Consider the following 22,742-nt stretch of genomic DNA (forward strand, 5'->3'; position numbering starts at 1 on the left):
TTAGCTTCCAAAAAAGGAGATGACTACTGTAAGATATGGGCCCCATTTTGGGAGACTTTGACTGCAACGACAAAAAGTAGAATATTAAACTCTTGAAAGTAAGGGAAGGGAGGAGAAAGCGGGATAGAGGGAGGGGGAGGATAATAGGGGGGGAAAGGGGGGAAAATAAAAACGGAAAACAGGGGGAACTGTTTTGGTTGTAAGGATTGTTATTAATATTGTATTTTACATATTTGTTCTAAGTTTCCTTGTGTACCGATGTGAATAAACAAGATTTATAAAAAAAAAATAAATATAATGTACTGGGAGAACCCTCAGTGTGAATCGCCATTGTCAGCTCAATGAGACTTAATGAAAGTGTCATATTCTGCCTGTTTGTGTAATCTTCCATTATCACTGTTGACCACACTATACTTCTGGATACGCTGTCCTCACTTGGATTCCAGGGCCCTGTTCTTTCCTGGTTCTTCTCTTACCTCTCGCTTTGTTCTTTCAGTGTTCACTCTGGTGGATCCTCTTCAACTTCCATCCTGCTTTCTGTTAGTGTGCCTCAGGGTTCTGTCCTTGGACCCCTCCTTTTCTCTATCTATACCTGTTCCCTTGGTACCCTGATTTCATCCCATGGCTTTCAATACCATCTTTACGCTGATGACTCTCAGATCTACATCTCCACCCCTGAAATCTCAACCTCGATCCAGGACAAAATCTCAGCCTGCTTGTCTGACATTGCTGCTTGGATGTCTCAACGCCATCTAAAGCTCAACATGACCAAAACTGAACTTCTCATTTTTCCCCCTAAACCCACCTCCCCTCTTCCCCCTTTCTCTATCTCTGTTAATGGCTCTCACATCCTCCCTGTCTCCTTGGCTCGTAACCTTGGAGTTATCTTTGATTCCTCTCGCTCCTTCTCTGCCCATATTCAACAGATCGCCAAAATCTGTTGCTTCTTTATCTACAATATTAGCAAAATTCGCCCCTTCCTTTCTGAATACGCTACCAGAACCCTTATCCACACCCTTGTCACCTCTCGCTTGGACTATTGCAATTTACTTCTCACTGGTCTTCCGCTCAGTCATCTCTCTCCTCTCCAATCTGTCCAAAATTCTGCAGCACGACTTGTTTTCCGCCAGAATCGTTATACCCATATTAGCCCGCTCCTCAAGTCACTTCACTGGCTCCCTGTCCGCTTCCGCATTCAGTTTAAACTTCTCGTACTGACCATTAAATGCATCCACTCTGCAGCCCCCCATTACCTCTCCGCTCTCATCTCTCCCTACATTCCTCCCCGTGAACTCCGCTCGCTTGACAAATCTCTCTTGTCGTCCTCCTTCTCCTCCATTGCTAACTCCAGGCTACGCTCCTTTTCTCTCGCGGCACCTTATGCCTTGAATAGACTCCCTGGACCTGTACGTCTAGCTCCATCTGTACCTGTTTTCAAATCTATGCTGAAAACCCACCTTTTCACTGCTGCTTTTAGCTCCTCGCCACAATTGCCCTCCCCTTGTCCCTTCCTCCCTTCTCACCCATTACTTCCCTCACCCGTAACTGTCTTGTTTGTCTGTATTACTTAGATTGTAAGCTCTTTTGAGCATTGACTGTCTCTTTGTATCAGGTGTTCAGCACTGTGTGCGTCTGGTAGCGCTATACAAATAATAATAATAGTCATGGTTCTCCCAGATGTACATACAAATCTTGACAACTGCCAGTGACAAAAAAACAAATGTCTTTGCATAAAAACTGATGTTTGAATTCTCTCTTTAGAGCTTGTGTCAATTAGTCTACTTTAGTAACAAATTCTTCTCCATATACCAAAGAGACAGCCAGACTTACCTGTTGTAAGTCCTGCATTGATCGGCAGTTTTTCTGATCAACATAGCACCCTATTTTAGGGTCCTGCCTCAGGAACAACTGTTGTAAATTCAAAGCATGGACTTTCAGTGTCTTCTGCATGAAAGGGAGATATTTAGGCAGCTGTGTAAGGATGTGTTTTTCTCTCGTAGTAGCTTATACAGTGGCTGAACTGTCCTTTCAACAGTTTGGGATTTTCCTTCCTCATATGTAGTGTGTTCTTTTTAAACTTAATGAGAATATCAATATGTGTTCAGCAATGGCAAGTCTTGCCTTACTGACTAAATTTTTTTGAGGGTGTAAACAAACAAGTGGACAGTGGTGAGCTGGTTGATCTAGACTTATTTTAGAAGCATTTCCACATGATTTTCTTCAGATGGTCGGCTTCTTCTTTTTTTTTTTTTTGGCCACACAAAGGGGGGGGGGGGGGGCTCAGCAGAAATTCTGCAATGGCTTAAAGGTGTGCCTAAACCATTATGGAATACTAATGCGCAGCTGCACTGGCATGCCAAAAGTTAGGCCTACTTAGAACAGATCAATGGCTGCTATACGTGGGCTCTCCCAAGTGCAATAGGCGTAAAAGTTGTGCATGTTGCTTGGTGACATGCCCATGCTCCCCCCATGTGTACACCCTTTGATAGTTGTGTGCTAAATGATTTAGGCACACTCTGGCCGATATTCAGGCAGGCCGGCTAAGTGCCGCAATTGGAGTTGAGCCCAGATATTCAATGCTGGGCCATTTCCGGCATTCAATATCCAGTTTTGTTTCAGCTGGCTTAAACTTAACTGGCCAAGTCAATATTCAGAGCTGACTGGTTAAGTTTATGGCAGCCAAAGACAGGCCTGCTATTTGGGTGGCCCGATTTGGCTGCCAAACTTAGCCAGCCAGGCACCAAATATTCGCAGCTTCGTGCAAAATAGCCAGTTAGCCATTATGGGCCAGATTCTATATAAGGTACCTAAAAAAAAAAAAAACCACGCGGTAAACAATTCCAGCGAAGCATATCCTATAAGCGGCACTTAGATTTATGCGCAGCATATACGCTTAGTTGATATCCTAGTAACTAAAACTACATGCCTCCATTTACATCAACGAAAACGTGGCATATATCCCTACATGTAGATTTACGCACACTGGGCCATATTTTATAACTACATGCATAAAGATTGGAGCACCCACGAAAAAAACACCTATTCCCCTACCCATAACCATGCCCTTTTTGAACTGAACGCATTAGAATTTAGGGGCAGTTCATTACAGAATATGATCAGCGAGTTGTGCGTGTAAATTCTAATTATTGCCAATTAGTGCTCATTATTGCTTGTTAGGTGCTGTTATCGATGCTGATTAGTTTGTTAAGCCAATTAAGTTGTGCATGTTAAGGAATATCCTTAGATTTCAGTGCGGAACGCTTGTCATGCTATATAGAATCCGGCAGTATGGGCTAAGCAGTGATATTCAGAGATAACTAGCTATATTGCACTGAATATTAGCACTTAGTGCTATTTAACCAGCCAGGAGCCATTCCAGGCTGCTTAAACAGTGCTAAATATCGGCCAGACTGTTTACAGAATAGCGCCTAGCACTTAACACATGTATCTGCCAATTACTAGCATCAATTGGTTAAGTGCTGGACGCTAGTCTGTAAAAAGTACATCTAGGTTGCTTACCACGCAACTATCAGACAGATTTAGAGAAAAGCCCTTAGTAAATCAGGCTCCAAGTCTGTGCATTCTGAGGTCAATATTCAGAGAGATTTACATGGCTAGGAGAGGCTCCTGGCTGCTTCAGATGCCTGTGTGAGCCTATCTGCTGAATACCAGCACTGATCACTACACTCAAAGATGGTTCAGGGGCAGAGTCCGCACTTATGCGGTTACTCAGCTCTTAGCCGCCCTAAGTTAAGTGGTTAAATCAGTACTATCTTTATGTGGTGTCGCTTAGGCGGTTAAGTGCTGAATACCTAACCATGTAAGAGATAGCTGGCCGTATAAACTTAGATACTCAATGCCGGTGCCTAGACGTGGCCAGACACTGAATATCCAGGGAGAATGTTGGTGGCGGCCAAAAATAAAAATAAAAAATCTCTCACCGCCACCGGCTCAATATCTACTCCTGCGTTTTTCTAACAACTCTGTTTAAGAAAGCCCTTAAAAGTGTATGCTTGCCAGTCAGCTCTAATCTAACTTGTGATTCTAATAGCTGTAATATTTTCTGCTGGAAAGTATAAACACATAAAAGGTCAAATTCCTTATAGATGAGATCAGAGGGTGACTGTGGGGTTTTTAAAGCTTGTTTCTACCTCCAAAGCCAAAATTGGAAAACATCAAGCCTTAGAAAATGGTCAAACTACAAATATGGAAATATATGTACATTTCTTTAGAAGAGAAGCTTTGTAGAAGAGCTGTATTCCACTTTACAAAGCGTCTCCGTTTGGCTGTATGCGTTTCTGAAGAGCTAGAACTTTTTCAGGCAACAGTACACCCCGAACTAGAAACTGCAGCACCTGAACAGTTTAAGCCATTAATCATTTTTGACTTCCAGTGCTACTTTTAATTGCTCTTCGTTGAAGTCTGCTAGAGAGACACATCCTGCAGCTAGTATTCCCTCTAAGCTGTACGCGCGCACACAAGTCAGAAATGGAACGCACATGCATCTAGCAACTGTGCACAACAAATTTTTGATGGTTTTCTTTATTGTGAACATAGGCTATACTGCATGCATCGAGTCAAGGCTGGAAACTTGCACACTTTTCATGCACACGTGGGCCAGCAAAAATTAGAAAGCGCACTGTCTGCAGTCATACCTTTTTAGGCTGGGCAGTTTTTATTGCAGCTGGGTTCAAGCTTTTTATTCATCTCCTAGTGCATGTGTATTAACAGGGAGAATTTGGCTATCTTTCCGTAAACTCGTGGTACTCGTCAGGGCTGCTTCCTCTCCTCTCCTTTTTGCCATGATGGTGGAACCTTTTGCAGTGGCGGCCGCTCAAACCCTGATGTTCTGCCATCTGTTTAGGGAGCCGGGAATACAAATTGGCTCTTTTTGCAGATGATAATCTCCTCTTCTTGTCCCATCCTTTGACCTCCTTTCCTAATCTATTGCGGGTTATAACGCAGTACTCAGCTGTGTTGGTGTTTAAGATCAATATGCATAAAACTAAAGCCTTAAATGCTAACTTGCATCAACTGGTATTGGATTCCCTTCGGTTTTCTTTCCCCTTCTGCTGGGTCCCGAAAGGGCTTCTTTATTTGGGGGTGCTTCTGAAACTTCCTTATGCAGATTTATTCTTGGCTACATACCCCTCCCTGATCAAGGCCCTGTATCGTGATTTGGAGATGTGGGTTGGGTTTGAGTTGTCATGGTTTGGGCATATAGTTACAGTTAAGATGAATATCTTGCCCCATTTGATGTACTTGTTCCAGGTTTTTCCTCTTCGAGTATCTCAGGGGTTTCTTTCAAGGTTGCCGGACCATCTGTTCCACTTCATTGGGAAAAATAAACGACCACACCTTCCCCTCTCCTTTCTTCATAGACAAGAAGAAGGGAGGTTTGAGGGTTCCTAATGTTTTTTTGATATTACCGGGCAGCTCAGGCTCGTGCAACATTGGAGTGGTATCAGGCGCCACCCCATAAGTTATGAATTCATTTGGAACAGACATTGGTGGGCTCCCATCCTTTGAGACTCCTTCTGTGGCTTTTCCGTAAACACCGCCGGCTACCTGGTGATATTTGTCCCATTATTTCTACTACTTTTCGTTACTGGAGTGGTCTCTTTTCCCACCCTGACCAAATTTTGTCCTGTCTTACCCCTATTGCTTTCAACCCCTTGTTTCCTCTGGGTCTGGTTCCTGGTCCTTTTACCCATTGGCTCTCCCTGGGCTTAACTAATTGGGGGCAGCTGTTTGACGATGAGGCTTTGCTTTCCTTTCCCTCTTTGATGGAGGATTATTCTATTTTGCCTCAGGATCAGTTTGCTTATACGCGATTGTATTACTTCCTTTCTTTGGTCTGGATATGCTCTCAGGTGCTCCGGGATGATTCTTATTTGGAAGATTTCTGTGACTCCCCCCGTGGTGTGATAAACCTGCCTTTATTACTATCCACACTCTCTTATTTGCCCCTATACTTTGTGTTGTCAGAATTGGCAGCATGAGCTGAGGATGCCATTAGAGAATCTGAGTGGAGTTCTTTGGAAAAGGTTGTGTTGAAGGTTTCTACCTCTGTGTCTTTTAAAGAAAATGCAGTTAAAGTTATGTTTCGATGGTATCTTACCCCTGTTTGCTTTCAACATGTTTACCCTACCACTTGCTCTTCCTGTTGGAGGGGTTGTGGGCAACTGGGCACTATGGGCCATATATGGTGGATCTGTGTGAAGGCCAGGGCATTTTGGAGAGAGGTTCGGCACAGCCTTCAGAGCTGGCTAGGTCAACCTATCCAGTGGTCCCCTGTGTTCTTGTTTCCTAAGAAACCTATAGGTTTTATTTTATTTTATTGATTTATTTTGTAGCATTTGTATCCCACATTTTCCCACCAATTTGCAGGCTCAGTGTGGCTTACATTTGCCGTAGTGGCGATTGCCATTTCCGGTTAACAGAATTACAAATGATATTGCATTCAAGTGCGTATATACATGGTACATGAATACATTATCGTATTGCATATAGGTTCCTGTGTGATGGATTGGACTGTAACTTTTGTTATGTCATCAATTATAGAGAGATCTTATTCGACATAGGGTTAAAGTGGTACTGCATTAAGGTGCGTACATACATGGTAGAGAGAAATACGTTATGGTATTGCATATAGGTTCCTGAGTAGCAGATTGGATTTTAAGCACTCAGTCCCTTTTAGCTCATCTTGCTATGAGTGCAGTTCGTGTTACCCTGGCTGCTTATTGGAAACAGCGGACTGGTCCTTCTTTGGTGAAATGGCTCAATAAAATTTGGTACATTTGTGAAATGCAACACCTTTAGGCTGTTCATTTCCATACTCTCTCTAAGTGGAAGAATACTTAGGAACCTTTCCTGCACCATTGTTCAGCTTGATCGTTTGGCTTGGAGCACAGTGTGCGCCCTTCTATTCTGGACTCTTATGCAGAGGGGGCGTGGGGGTGGAGGCCTATTTTGTCTAAAAATTGGAAAAATGTTTAGAAGTTGTATTGTTGCTATAACTCACTACAATTGGGTGGTTATTCCCACTTTATTTTCATTGTTTTTCTCTTGTGATGTGCTATTGTTGTTTTTCTTATTTCTTATTTATTTATTAGTGCTTATATCCCACATTCTCCGAGGACAAGCAGGCTGCTTGTTCTCACTGATGGGTTGACGTCCTCGGCAGCCCCCTCCATCGGAAAGTTTACTAGCAAAGGCCTTTGCTAGTCCTCGCGCGCCCATGCGCACTGCGCATGCGCAGCCGTCTTCCCGCCCGAAACCGGCTCGAGCCGGCCAGTCTTCTTTCGTCCGCGCTCGGTACGGTCGTGTTACGCCGTTCGTGCCCCAGAGAGTCGACCTCGCGCGTCCTTTTCGACGTGTTTTTTCTTCTTTTTCGTTACAAAAAGTTCGGGAAGCGCTCCGGAAGTGTTCCGGAAGACCCTTTCGGGTTTTCTGCCCTTCCCGTAATTTCTCAGCTTTTGCCCCGTAAGTTTTCTTTCGTTGTCGGGGTAGGCCTAGTTTGGCCTCGGTCGAGATTTTTTCTCCCCTTAAATTTTTGGTGCTTCAATTTTCGCCATTTCGGCTTTTGATTTCGCCGGCGTGATTTTTCCGCCCATGACATCGAAGCCTTCCAGCGGCTTCAAGAAGTGCACCCAATGCGCCCGGGTAATCTCGCTCACTGATAGGCACTCTGCGTGTCTTCAGTGTCTAGGGGCCCAGCACCGCCCTCAGAACTGCAGTCTGTGTTCCCTGTTACAAAGGCGACTCAGGTAGCGAGATTAGCCCAGTGGAACGTTTTGTTCTCGGGCTCTTCGTCGACATCGGCACCGGAGGCATCGAGTGCATCGACGTCGTCAGCGTCCGGACCATCTTCCTTGGCTGCCGCTCCATCGACTGCATCGAGGCATCGGACCTCTGCATCGGCGCCGAGGCATCGGGCGACTGCATCGACGTCGGTGGTACCGAGACTTCGTCTGCTGATGTCGTCGGACGGAGGTGCATCGTCAGGAGTGCAGGTGAGGGCTGTCCATTCCCCTGCTGGTGGCGGTGAGCCTTCGGGTGGGTCTCCTCCTACCCTGAGGGCTCCTGCGGTACAGCCCCCCCGGGATCGACCCTCTTCGGTCTCGGCCCCGAGGAAGCGACGGATGGATTCTACGTCCTCCTCGTCGGTGCCGGGGAGCTCCGGTGACATGCTTCGGAAGAAGTCGAAGAAGCATCGACACCGGTCCCCTCCCCGTGTCAGCACCGAGAGCTCTGGGTCGCCGAGGGATTCGGCACCGAGAGGACCGCTCACCCTCTGTTCAAGAGGTGTCGATGCGCTCCACTCTGGACAGCCCGGAACAGCCTCCTCGCCCGGAACAGGTTCTGACGTCGACGCCTGCATCGACCTCTCAGCCTTTTTCTGCAGCCACTCTGAACGAGAGCCTCCGGGCCGTTCTCCCAGAGATTCTGGGAGAGCTGTTGCGCCCTACCCCTCCGGTACCGGCGGTGCTTGCGCCTCCGGTACCGTCGAGCGTGGCGCCGGCTGGCCCATCGCCCAGGTTGAGGTCCCCGACGTCGGTACCGCGTGCGGTACCGACCGCGGCCACCTCCCAGGAAGGCTCCCCGACTACGTCGGCGGAGGGAGCTTCGCCGATGCGGGCGAGGGAGTCTACCTCTCGACGCCCCCACCGTGGACGGGGTTCCACCGAGTCGAGCAGGGCGAGGTTGCAGACACAGGTTCGTGAACTTGTGTCTGACACCGAGGGTGAGGCCTCGTGGGAGGAAGAGGAAGATCCCAGATATTTCTCTGACGAGGAGTCTGAGGGTCTTCCCTCTGATCCCACTCCCTCTCCTGAGAGACAGCTTTCTCCTCCCGAGAGTCTGTCTTTTGCTTCCTTTGTCCGGGAGATGTCTACGGCCATCCCCTTCCCGGTGGTTGTGGAGGACGAGCCCAGGGCTGAAATGTTTGAGCTCCTGGACTATCCTTCTCCACCTAAGGAAGCGTCCACTGTTCCCTTGCACCATGTCCTAAAGAAGACATTGCTTGCGAACTGGACAAAACCTTTAACTAATCCCCACATCCCCAAGAAGATAGAGTCCCAGTACCGGATCCATGGGGACCCAGAGCTGATGCGCACCCAGTTGCCTCACGACTCTGGAGTTGTGGATCTGGCCCTAAAGAAGGCTAAGAGTTCTAGGGAACATGCTTCGGCGCCCCCGGGCAAGGACGCTAGAACCTTAGACTCCTTTGGGAGGAAGGCCTACCATTCCTCTATGCTCGTGTCCAAGATCCAGTCTTACCAGCTCTACACGAGCATACACATGCGGAACAATGTGCGGCAGTTGGCGGGCTTGGTTGATGCTCTTCCCCCTGAGCAAGCCAAGCCTTTTCAGGAGGTGGTCAGGCAGCTGAAGGCGTGCAGAAAATTCCTGGCCAGAGGAGTCTATGACACTTTTGATGTTGCGTCCAGGGCCGCTGCTCAAGGTGTGGTGATGCGCAGGCTCTCATGGCTGCGTGCCGCCGACCTGGAGAATAGACTCCAGCAGCGGATTGCGGACTCGCCTTGCCGTGCGGACAACATTTTTGGTGAAAAAGTCGAACAGGTGGTAGAGTCTCTCCACCAGCGGGACACCGCATTCGACAAATTCGCCCGCCGGCAGCCTTCAGCCTCTACCTCTACAGGTAGAAGATTTTTCGGGGGAAGGAAGACTGCTCCCTATGCTTCTGGTAAGCGTAGGTACAATCCTCCTTCCCGACAGCCTGCGGCCCAGGCTAAGCCCCAGCGCGCTCGCTCTCGTCAGCAGCGCGCGCCTCAGCAAGGCCCCGCGGCTCCCCAGCAAAAGCAAGGGGCGAGCTTTTGACTGGCTCCAGCAGAGCATAGCCGACATCCAAGTGTCAGTGCCGGGCGACCTGCCGGTCGGGGGGAGGTTGAAAGCTTTTCACCAAAGGTGGCCTCTCATAACCTCCGATCAGTGGGTTCTGCAAATAGTCCGGCAAGGATACACCCTCAGTTTGGCATCAAAACCTCCAAATTGTCCACCGGGAGCTCAGTCTTACAGCTTCCAGCACAAGCAGGTACTTGCAGAGGAACTCTCCGCCCTTCTCAGCGCCAATGCGGTCGAGCCCGTGCCATCCGGGCAAGAAGGGCTGGGATTCTATTCCAGGTACTTCCTTGTGGAAGAGAAAACAGGGGGGATGCGTCCCATCCTAGACCTAAGGGCCCTGAACAAATATCTCGTAAAAGAAAAGTTCAGGATGCTTTCCCTGGGCACCCTTCTCCCCATGATTCAGCAAAACGATTGGCTATGCTCTCTGGACTTGAAGGATGCCTACACTCACATCCCGATACTGTCAGCTCACAGACAGTATCTGCGATTTCAGCTGGGCACACGCCACTTCCAGTACTGTGTGCTACCCTTTGGGCTCGCCTCTGCGCCCAGGGTGTTCACAAAGTGCCTAGCTGTGGTAGCAGCGACACTTCGCAGGCTGGGGGTGCACGTGTTCCCATATCTCGACGATTGGCTGGTGAAGAACACATCCGAGGCAGGAGCCCTGCAGTCCATGCAGATGACTATTCGCCTACTGGAGCTACTGGGGTTTGTGATAAATTATCCAAAGTCCCATCTTCTTCCAATGCAGAGACTCGAATTCATAGGAGCTCTGCTGGATTCTCGGACGGCTCGCGCCTATCTCCCAGAGACGAGAGCCAACAACTTGTTGTCCCTCGTCTCGCGGGTGCGAGCGTCCCAGCAGATCACAGCTCGGCAGATGTTGAGATTGCTGGGCCACATGGCCTCCACAGTCCATGTGACTCCCATGGCCCGCCTTCACATGAGATCTGCTCAATGGACCCTAGCCTCCCAGTGGTATCAGGCCGTTGGGGGTCTAGAGGACGTGATCCACCTGTCCACGAGTTTTCTCAAATCCCTGTATTGGTGGACGATTTGCTCCAATTTGACTCTGGGACGTCCCTTCCAAATTCCTCAGCCACAAAAAGTGCTGACCACGGATGCGTCCCTCCTGGGATGGGGAGCTCATGTCGATGGGCTTCACACCCAAGGAAGCTGGTCCCTCCAGGAACGCGATCTGCAGATCAATCTTCTGGAGTTACGAGCGATCTGGAACGCTCTGAAGGCTTTCAGAGATCGGCTGTCCCACCAAATTATCCAAATTCAGACAGACAACCAGGTTGCCATGTACTATGTCAACAAGCAGGGGGGCACCGGATCTCGCCCCCTGTGTCAGGAAGCCGTCAGCATGTGGCTCTGGGCTCGCCGACACGGCATGGTGCTCCAAGCCACATATCTGGCAGGCGTAAACAACAGTCTGGCCGACAGGTTGAGCAGGATTATGCAACCTCACGAGTGGTCGCTCAATTCCCGTGTGGTACGACAGATCTTCCAGGTGTGGGGCACCCCCTTGGTAGATCTCTTCGCATCTCGAGTGAACCACAAAGTCCCTCAGTTCTGTTCCAGGCTTCAGGCCCACGGCAGACTGGCATCGGATGCCTTCCTCCTGGATTGGGGGGAGGGCCTGCTGTATGCTTATCCTCCCATCCCTCTGGTGGGGAAGACTTTGTTGAAACTCAAGCAAGACCGAGGCACCATGATTCTGATTGCTCCTTTTTGGCCGCGTCAGATCTGGTTCCCTCTTCTTCTGGAGTTATCCTCCGAAGAACCGTGGAGATTGGAGTGTTTTCCGACCCTCATCACGCAGGACGAAGGGGCTCTTCTGCATCCCAACCTCCAGTCTCTGGCTCTCACGGCCTGGATGTTGAGGGCGTAGACTTTGCCTCTTTGGGTCTGTCAGAGGGTGTCTCCCGCATCTTGCTTGCTTCCAGGAAAGACTCCACTAAGAGAAGTTACTTCTTTCATTGGAGGAGGTTTGCCGTCTGGTGTGACAGCAAGGCCCTAGATCCTCGCTCTTGTCCTACACAGACCCTGCTTGAATACCTTCTGCACTTGTCTGAGTCTGGTCTTAAGACCAACTCCGTAAGGGTTCACCTTAGTGCAATCAGTGCATACCATTACCAAGTGGAAGGTAAGCCGATCTCAGGACAGCCTTTAGTTGTTCGCTTCATGAGAGGTTTGCTTTTGTCAAAGCCCCCTGTCAAGCCTCCTACAGTGTCATGGGATCTCAATGTCGTTCTCACCCAGCTGATGAAACCTCCTTTTGAGCCACTGAATTCCTGCCATCCGAAGTACTTGACCTGGAAGGTCATTTTCTTGGTGGCAGTTACTTCGGCTCGTAGAGTCAGTGAGCTTCAGGCCCTGGTAGCCCAGGCTCCTTACACCAAATTTCATCACAACAGAGTAGTCCTCCGCACTCACCCTAAGTTTCTGCCAAAGGTCGTGTCGGAGTTCCATCTGAACCAGTCAATTGTCTTGCCAACATTTTTTCCCCGTCCTCATTCCTGCCCTGCTGAACGTCAGCTGCACACATTGGACTGCAAGAGAGCATTGGCCTTCTATCTGGAGCGGACACAGCCCCACAGACAGTCCGCCCAATTGTTTGTTTCTTTTGATCCCAATAGGAGGGGAGTGGCTGTAGGGAAACGCACCATATCCAATTGGCTAGCAGATTGCATTTCCTTCACTTACGCCCAGGCGGGGCTGGCTCTTGAGGGTCATGTCACGGCTCATAATGTTAGAGCCATGGCTGCGTCGGTAGCCCACTTGAAGTCAGCCTCCATTGAAGAAATTTGCAAAGCTGCGACGTGGTCATCTGTCCACACATTCACATCTCATTACTGCCTGCAGCAGGATACCCGACGCGACAGTCGGTTCGGGCAGTCAGTTCTTCAGAACCTGTTTGGGCTTTAGGATCCAACTCCACCCCCCGAGGGCCCTGTTTGTTCTGTTCCAGGCTACACTCTCAGTTAGTTGGTAAATTTTTTAGGTCAATCTCAGTTATGTCCTCGCTTTTGCGAGGCCCAATTGACCATGGTTGTTGTTTTGAGTGAGCCTGGGGGCTAGGGATACCCCATCAGTGAGAACAAGCAGCCTGCTTGTCCTCGGAGAAAGCGAATGCTACATACCTGTAGAAGGTATTCTCCGAGGACAGCAGGCTGATTGTTCTCACAAACCCGCCCGCCTCCCCTTTGGAGTTGAGTCTTCCCTTGGAGTGTATTGTCTTGCTACATACTGGACTGGCCGGCTCGAGCCGGTTTCGGGCGGGAAGACGGCTGCGCATGCGCAGTGCGCATGGGCGCGCGAGGACTAGCAAAGGCCTTTGCTAGTAAACTTTCCGATGGAGGGGGCTGCCGAGGACGTCAACCCATCAGTGAGAACAATCAGCCTGCTGTCCTCGGAGAATACCTTCTACAGGTATGTAGCATTCGCTTAATCTGAATTCCAATTATTCAGTTCTATGTGGCTTACAATAACTAGATGGTAATATACAATATATTATTTCCAGTGGGATGAAGAACAGTATCAATATAGGTATTTTTCAGATTGATGAGTTTAATTAGATCATAATATTTCTCTTGTTTTGGCTGTTCTGTAATACCTCTTACCTTTTGGTTGTCAATAAAGACTTCTCAAATTTAAAAATATATATGTGAAACAGGTTTTTACTAAAGGCCTAAGAAAATAATCCACATATACAGATAGCGGTTCTAACAAGGAAACCCTGCTGGGAGCAGTGGGCTCTCTGGAGGCTTCACAAGTGTTTTATTCACTTTAGGGAGAATAAAAATCTTGTTAGTTCTCAAATGATGTACATTCAAAAACTCACTACTTATGAAATAGATCTTGGAATCATACTGGGTGAAAGTCAGATTTTTAGCCCAGAGTGCCACAGATGCTAATAAAGGCGAAAATAGAATGTTAGGGATTATCCAAAAAGGTGGAAAACAAAACTGAGGATGATATTATGCCTCTGTACAGATCCCTGGAAGAGGCCGACCAAATTTCTGTTTGTTATGGTGCTGAAACTGACCCAAAATCCTTTTTCTGCCTGGTTTCGGCCAAAAGGTTATTTTAATTTTCGAAAGTATACTCAAAACCAGGCAAAATGTGCCCAGCATTGCATATGACCTCTGATTTTCACCCCTTGAGAAACCAATGGCGAAAAGGGTGCCTGATGGGGTTCAGTTGGTCACAGATGTGTCAGTGTTACAGTTTTTGCAATTGCCGAGATTATGTTTAAAGATGAAATAATCACTCTTTGACACACAAATGGATTGAAATGTAAGTCATAGCATAGAGTTTTGATATCACTAGATTGTTTTGGATGGAAGGAACTTTTGGTCAGTTACAGCGGTCACGTTGGTATTTTTCTGATCCCAAATAATCCACAGGAAGTAATAGTCCAGTGACGTCTCAGACCTTTTGCTCATACAATAGATTATTGACAAGTGAACCTATTGTCCACCACTGTGTTGTATTTTAATTTCGGCCATGTTTTTGTATTTGACTGAAAATGACTTTATTTTCAGTGGAGGCAAACATTTGTGCTTTGTCTCATTTGTCTCCCCCCCCCCCCCCCCCCCCCCCCACACACACAATGCCTGGGCCTGTCTTACAATCCCAGTTACTCAGTTCCATTCTGGCTATACTCTCAAAATGGCTGCTGTCTGGGGTATCGCTCCTGCCCTGACTAGATTCTTTTGTTTTGTTTTGTTTTTGTATTACGATTGGAAATAATGCAGTTACAATATTGCACAATAGTTTATTTGGTAAATAGAGTGCGCCAAATAAATGCTTTTGATGCAAAATTTTAGCAGGAATTTGTCTCTTAACTCCCATGTTTTCAAAGCCTTGTACCACGCTGCCAGCCGCTAGAATGGCTTTGTAAACAGGGGCCTAAATTTCAGATGGTCTCCTTAGGAATTAGCCTGTCTGTGGAATTATGATATTAGCTGTCACTCCAAATGTGGCGCAGAGTTGGCCATGTAAAAACACTGATTTCTGGTTTCTGTTTTCATAGTTGAGGTCCTTGTGTTTGGAGACTGCTTGGCGGTAAAATACAGTCTTTCATTATTTAAATTATATTCTGGCATAGATACTATGGGTTTAGTAGAGGTATGCAGACTTTAAGCTCTGACATTCCCCAGCAGCCCTTACTGGTTTACATTCACACAATGAACCTTGATTTTTCTGTTTTGGCTGAAAGCTTTCAGACAGTTTCGATGGCAGTCTTTGTTTTGGCCTAACTTGAAAAAAGCCATTTTCAGTTGGCCTCTAATCCCTGGTGCACTTTTGCCTTGACTATTAAGTGCCTTTCTAATCACCCCATCTAAAAGAGGATACAGTTCAACTAGAAAACATTCAGAGAAAGGTGACAAAATGATAAAGGGGATATAATACCGCCCTCACTTTATGAAGAGAAAATAAAATAGGTCAAGAATTTTCAGCTTGAAGAAAAGATGACTGGGAGAAGATATAATAAAAGTTTATAAAATTGAGTGGGATGGAATAGTTAAATAGGGAACAGTTGTTTAAGCTGTCAAACATAAAATCAAAGAACATTCCATGAAACAATATTTTTTTCCATACAGTGTGTAATCAACCTGCGGAATCTGTTGCTATAAAAAAAAGTCATAGCCAGATATACTTGGGGAGAGCCATTGTTCATATTTGGATTTAACTATGGGAATTAGATGTGCTTTTTGGAATATGCTAGATAGTTGAGATCTGGTGTGGTCATTGTTGAAGACATGATGCTGGACTTGATTGATCTTGATCTGAGTTTGCATAGTTTTTCTTACGTTCCTGTAGCCAAACTTCAAGCAAAAATTTTGTTTTATTTGTAGTTAATACATTTCATATTACTTTGCGAGTGTCTATCTTTTAAAATAGCTATTCTACTCAAAAATATGCTACCACATTAGCAATGAACTAAGAAAGCTATAGTTGTAACAAAAGCTTGTGTATTAGTTTTTATAATGTTGTGTAACAAAATTATGACAAACACAGAAATCATATGTTACAAAGGGTATAGTGAAACTAGGACACACGGATTAGAAATTGGGTACAGTGATACTTCTTAATGAGATGCATTTTGAGAGGAAACTACCAAGAACACATTCCTTTGAACATGGGAGGAGATTACACCAGTGATGGAGTACTAACAGGATGAGCACCTTAAAATTCACATCCATATTCCACCTTTATTTGGATACTGGGTCCATCTAGCCCAGTATCCTCCTTCCAGCAGTGGCCAATCCAGGTCACAAGCACCTGCCACAAAACCCAATTAATAGCAACATTTAATGCTCCCAATCCCAGGGCAAGCAGCGGCTTCCCCATGTCAATCTCAATAACAGACTATGGACCTTTCGTCCAGGAACTTCTCCAAACATTTTTTAAACCCAGATACGCTAACCGCTGTTATCGCATCCCCCGGCAACGAGTTCCAGAGCTTAACTATTCTTTGAGTGAAAAAATATTTCTTCCTATTTGTTTTAAAAGTATTTCCATTCAGTTTCATTGCGTGTCCCCAGGTGGTTTACTATAATTCAGGGATAAAAGAGGAAGTGGTTGAACCAGAAGGAGACCTAACTTTTAAACAAATTGTTACAAAGATATAGAATTTGTACCTAAGGAATGCGAGGAAGGGAGAGAAGTGTGGCTCATTAATAAAACAAAGTAAGGAAGGAAATCTGTGACTTGGAATGGCTGTTCTCAAGATAGCAGCCAACTTTTCAAAATTATTGGGGTTGCTAAGCTCAATGGAAATAACCCCTCCCTGGACATATACAAGGAATTTTCTCAATATTGGGGGTGCTCAAGCACCCACAGCACTCACAGAGCCGACTCCTATCGTTCCCAACATTAGTGAGAGATCAAAACGATCAATTCATCTCCTAGGAAAAGTCTGTGTAAAATAAGTACAGTTAAAGTTAGTATATTAAACTTGCTATACCACTTAACCTTTTACAAGAAAAGTAGTCTTAAGGGCTGTCTTAGATTTTAGAAGAAGGCTCAAATCAAATATCCAAAGATAGGGAATTCCAAAGGGAGGGGTAACATCCCTAAAGCACACTTGCTATGCAAAATCTAAATGGACTTGAAGATGAGAGGGAATAACAGGATTTCTTTTTTCTGATCAAGGGGAATTTATTTGTAGCATTTATACCCCGCTCTTTCCCGCTCGATAGCAGGTTCAGATGGTTGTGGATATAAGGGATAAGGGAATTAGAAAGAAAATAGAGGGTACCTTTATGAAATATCTGATGAGTTAAGATGAGAATTTTAAAAGGAATGTGATAGGGGATGGGGAACCAGTGCATCTCAATCCACTTACTTCACAGCTGTATTTTGTAATAGCTATGATCTTTAATACAATTTTGTAGCAAACCCTAGAGAAGAGAGTTGAAATAATCTAATTTTGACATTACTAATGAGTGAATAAGCAGGCAAAGGGATTGAGTATTCAGAAGCATACTGACTGCTCAAATTTGGCATAATGTAAAGAATGCCCTTTTAACTAGAGATATGAGAAGTAAAGGTTAAATGAGCATCCAGTGTAACACCAAAAAACTTCAAAAGAATTTTGAGTTCCTCAGATAGTTGATAGGCATGGCAATACTGGAGGTCCGCACCATGGAAATATCAAAGCTGCAGTTTTAGAAGTGTTCAGTTTCAATCCATTGTTGAGAGCTAGCATGGACTGTATGGAGTACTATGCGATTCAGAATAGAGAAAGCAGGGTGGTTTATAGTTGCAAATAAGACCAATAAAAAGGAACAAAGCCATAAAACTTCAGCCAGTTTAACTCACTTAGTGTCAGCTATCTAGACATTTTCAGTGGCTCTTAACCGGTTACCTTCACTGAAAATGATCGGTTAGCACCAAAGGGCAAGCCGATTATGTTGGGGGCGTTCTGGTGGCAGAATCCAGTTAGCTCCTGATATTCAGAGCTAATTGGCTAATGTTAGTGCATAAATAAGACCGCGTAAATAGCAATCCTGTATGCGCTAATGAGTGGCTGGTTACCTCTGAATATTGAGTTAGCCAGGCATATGATAACTGGCTTAAAGAAAAGTGTATATTCAGTGCTGGTGACCAAATATGGCCCAGTACTGAATATCCGGGTTCAACGCCGGCAGCAGACATTAACAGCGCTGCCGCCATTGGCTGAATATTGGAGGGGGGTAGATGTTTACGTATTGCTCTGTACATAATTGCCGTCCATGCAGAAAGGCGGCACATGTGAGAACAGGCATTCTGAGATCTTAATAGAGACGTAAAATCTATTGTGAAATAAGAGGAAGAGGAGATACACAGGTAGATGAAAGGAAGAACAGGATCTCTGTTTTGCTTTGACTCAACATAAAAATATTACAGCACATATAGAGGCATATTTTCAAAGCACTTAGCCTTCCAAAGTTCCATAGGTTTCTATGGAACTTTGGAAGGCTAAGTGCTTTGAAAATATGCCTCATAGTGTAATATAACAGTGGCTCTTGAGAAAACTGATAGAGAAGGGTCATTAAAAATATAATTATCTTTGTTGATAATTATATTTGGCATTGCTTTCCTTTGTTGATGGATTGGCATTTTTTCTTTTCACCTGGTGTATCAGCTGATTTGATTTTTTTTTAAACTTTCTGCTTTAGTTTGGTAGTGAGTATACCTTGGTTGTCAGTATGTTTTCATAAATATTAAACAGTGAGAAACAGTTTAGCAGGATAGATTGAGTGCCTTATCATACCATAACATTCATACAAGCAAAATCTTCTCCTTTGATTGCTATAAACAAGTAAGTATAGGATCTGTTGTTGAAATCAATGGAAAAATTCTAGATGTTTTTTTTTCGCTTTCAGATACCGGTGTTGATTTGATTTACAAAAAATCATCTGAAAAGCAAGGATTATGCCAAAGACTCAGAGACCAGCTGGATGCCCTGGAAAAGGAAACGGCAGCCAAACTGTCAGAAATGAATTCTTTCAACAGTCAGCTCAAGGTAGGATTACCCCGTCCATAGACCAGCTCTTAATAGTGCACTCTGAAACCAAAGAGAGCCATATAAGTCTTGCCACAGTAGTTTCAGAAGAACTTTAGTACTAACACTACTAAGTAGAATGGCATCATAAACGGTGAGATAGCATGGATACCATGTGGATATCGTTGAGGTAAAATTTTGCTTCTTATATTTAGCTCCAACCCCGATAGCATTTTGAGGCACACCTTGAGAAGGTGCTGAATAAACAGTTCAGGGCCCTATTTGTTTGTTGTATATCTGAAAGTGTTTAGTAAGCACTAATTTAAAAGTAAAAAGTAGAAAAAGATTTTTTCATAACAGCCAAGTAAACAGCAACCTATGTTGAAATGCTGAACTTTGGTTTATAACAATGTTATTGTGTAAATAACAAACCAAATAAGTTGAGAGAAATAACACAAGGGCATTTGTTTGTATTTTTCTGTGCTCCATACTTGGAGTTCAGTCCCGTCTCTGGGTTCACTGCCCACCGTGCCCTTCATCTTAACGTTCATTGGTTTATTAAACCATAATTCACTCCCCCAAATTAGTGTAAATTAAGAGAACACTCTTTTTTAAAATAGATGTTTAGATATTTACTCGGGTTATTGTGTGAAATTCAATTTTAAATATTAAAAAAAAATACAAAAAAAATGTATACCAACTATCTCAGGTCTCTCCAGAAAGGTACAAACTGTTTTCCATAGACTAGTAGGATTGAGTGAGGCACACAGGTATTTAACGTCATTCGATGGCATTCAGACAGAATTGCTGTCCCAGAGCTCAGCATTTAAGTGTAAAGTTCTGACAGTGTGTGGCCTCCTCAGCTCTTCAGTTTTGTTTTTCTGCTGTGCTGCACAGACATGTAAAGAAGAGCTCCCAGCGAAGTTGTTTTATTTTGTTGTTTTCTTCATTCTTTTCCATATACAGTCAGTTTTTGTTATGTTAATTTCTTTTGGGCTCTGCGAATACTTTTTTTCTTCCAGAAAGTGGACCTTCAATTGTGCCCCCTAGTGGGGGCAGACATCCACCTAGAGGATCTACACTTGTTGTGTCTCAGCTGTTGTGACTGTAGCCATGACTTGGAAAACTGCATGCTCTGCCTGGTCATGTTGATAGCTTGTCAAAACAAGCTAGATCATTTTTGTTTTCATTGAGACTAAAGTGACTTCCTGTCTGCAATCATGGTATTTCAGACCACCTCAGTCTTAAGGGAATGGATCGCTTTATCATTCAGCTCGAAATGTCACCTCAGGCGCATACCTCGCTGTTATGCAGAAAAAATAATAAACTCATAATCTCACAGAAAAGTTCTTGGCTTTCAAATTTGTTATCCAAACCAGTGGAACATTTCCCTTCAAGACCTCCTTGTTTTGCTGACTCTCCTGCTTCAGGGGAATTGACTGCAACTCTCACTTTAGCCAAAATTGCTTTCAGAAATGACTGCAGAACCTTACCAGTGCCAGTATTGCCATGGCTACTAAAGGAGGGCAATGACTACTCCAACCACTGAAGGTGTCCTTGCATATTTTGGAATGGCTCCTCCTGTAGAGCTGCTATTTCTTTGTCCCAAAGGTTTGCAGCTCTACATGAGGAGTCATCCTACAGCATGCAATATTTTTTCACTTAACAGATAGTTAAGCTCTGGAACTGATTGCTAGAGCAAGTGGTGAAAGCAGAAAGTAACTGGAATTACAAAAAGGTTTGGACAGATTCCTGAAGGAAATGTCCGTAAACCATTATTAAGGTAGACCTGAGGAAAACACTGCTTATCCCTGGGGTTAAGTAGCTTAGAACCTTGCTACTTTTTGGAACTGTACCAGGTGCTTGCCACTGTTGGAAACAGGATACTGGGCTTAGATGACCCTTGATCTGACCCAGTAGGACAACTTTTATGCTTTTCTGTTATAAGAAATTTCAATCTGTTTTTGTACTGATACCTACAACACTATCATGGGTCTTCCTACACAAAGCTGATACCCACAACACTATCATGGGTCTTCCTACACAAAGTTCCTACATTGTCTATACCACTTTTATAACATCTTGACTTTCAGACCTCTTCTGTTAGAGTAAATCTCAGTGTGGTGTTGACAGCATGATGGTGTGGGCTGCTCAAAAGACTTAGGTTAAAGACTGAACAGCCATAAACTTGGGAGTTATCTGCTTGTTTGCCTCACTTAATACTGCTTGTAGAGAGGAAAAACAATGTTGCTTACATGTAACTGGTGCTTTCTGTAGACAGCAGGATTGATAAGACACACAATCTGTCCTGCTTCTCTGATAGTTCTTGGAATCTTTGTGCTTTGGAACTAACTGAAGATCTGAAGAGACCACTGTGTGCAGTATGGGCCATGCATTATCAGAACTTTACTTTAAGTTCTGAACTCTGGGAGAGTAGTTCCAATCTGGATCCATTAAGTGATGTTGCCTATTTGTGTGCTTTTATCAGTCCTGTTGTGGAGACATAGCCTAGTGGTTAGTGTAGTGGACTTTGATCCTGGGAACTGGGTTCGATTCCCACTGCAGCTCCTTGTGACTCTGGGCAAGTCACTTAACCCTCCATTGCCCCAGGTACAAATAAGTACCTGTATATACTATGTAAACGGCTTTGAATGAAGTTGGAAAAAAAAACCCACAGAAAGGCGGTATATGAAATTCCAGTCCCATTCCCCATGTAAAATACCTTTTACAGGTATACAACATTCTTTAGTTACTAATGGTGACACTGAGGCCCCAATGCTCAGTTCCCCGCACTAGTGGTGACACTGAGGCCCCGATGCTCAGTTCCCTTCGCTGTTTGAAACAGTGCTGTAAAAGTACCACCAGAACAGGGTAAGGATCTCTTTCAGGGATCTCTTTCAGGGAGAGAAAACTAACAACTTATAGCAGCAGCTTCAGAGAGCATTTTCCGTCTCACAGATAGGCTGCAGAGAATACCTTCTCCTGCTTTAGACTTAGCCTGGCCTCAGAATGACATCCTATAGTATATCTCCTATCAAACTGAGCTCTCTTTTTCATCAAGCACTGCCATTTCCTCCCCTCACCCTCCCCACTGCCAGTTTGAACTTCGTGGGTGTGGCTTGGATCTCTTTCAGGGAGAGAAAACTAACAACTTATAGCAGCAGCTTCAGAGAGCATTTTCCATCTCACAGATAGGCTGCAGAGAATACCTTCTCCTGCTTTAGACTTAGCCTGGCCTCAGAATGACATCCTATAGTATATCTCCTATCAAACTGAGCTCTCTTTTTCATCAAGCACTGCCATTTCCTCCCCTCACCCTCCCCACTGACAGTTTGAACTTCGTGGGTGTGGCTTGGATCTCTTTCAGGGAGAGAAAACTAACAACTTATAGCAGCAGCTTCAGAGAGCATTTTCCATCTCACAGATAGGCTGCAGAGAATACCTTCTCCTGCTTTAGACTTAGCCTGGCCTCAGAATGACATCCTATAGTATATCTCCTATCAAACTGAGCTCTCTTTTTCATCAAGCACTGCCATTTCCTCCCCTCACCCTCCCCACTGACAGTTTGAACTTCGTGGGTGTGGCTTGGATCTCTTTCAGGGAGAGAAAACTAACAACTTATAGCAGCAGCTTCAGAGAGCATTTTCCATCTCACAGATAGGCTGCAGAGAATACCTTCTCCTGCTTTAGACTTAGCCTGGCCTCAGAATGACATCCTATAGTATATCTCCTATCACCTTCTCCCACTACTCCAACCAGAGTTACACCTAATCACACTGACCACCCTTCAACATCTTCTGTCCTTCTGTGACTGTTCTCTTGTGCTTGACTGCTTAAATATTTTAAATTTAAATGCTTTACTTTTTGT

The 22,742-nt window shown here is 45.1% G+C and overlaps 1 protein-coding gene across 3 annotated transcripts in view; it reads left to right on the top strand.

Moving 5' to 3' along the window:
* The window catches only part of ITSN2 (intersectin 2), a 353,877-nt gene that overhangs the window by 138,917 nt on the left and 192,218 nt on the right, over positions 1–22,742 (top strand). For all 3 annotated transcript variants that reach the window (XM_030198794.1, XM_030198795.1, XM_030198796.1), the window contains exon 16: positions 18,756–18,895. In XM_030198794.1, coding sequence (XP_030054654.1) covers positions 18,756–18,895 — 140 coding nt within the window. The remainder of the gene's footprint in view (positions 1–18,755; positions 18,896–22,742) is intronic.

The sequence above is a fragment of the Microcaecilia unicolor genome, chromosome 3, assembly GCF_901765095.1.
Source record: "Microcaecilia unicolor chromosome 3, aMicUni1.1, whole genome shotgun sequence".
Taxonomy (NCBI): domain Eukaryota; kingdom Metazoa; phylum Chordata; class Amphibia; order Gymnophiona; family Siphonopidae; genus Microcaecilia; species Microcaecilia unicolor.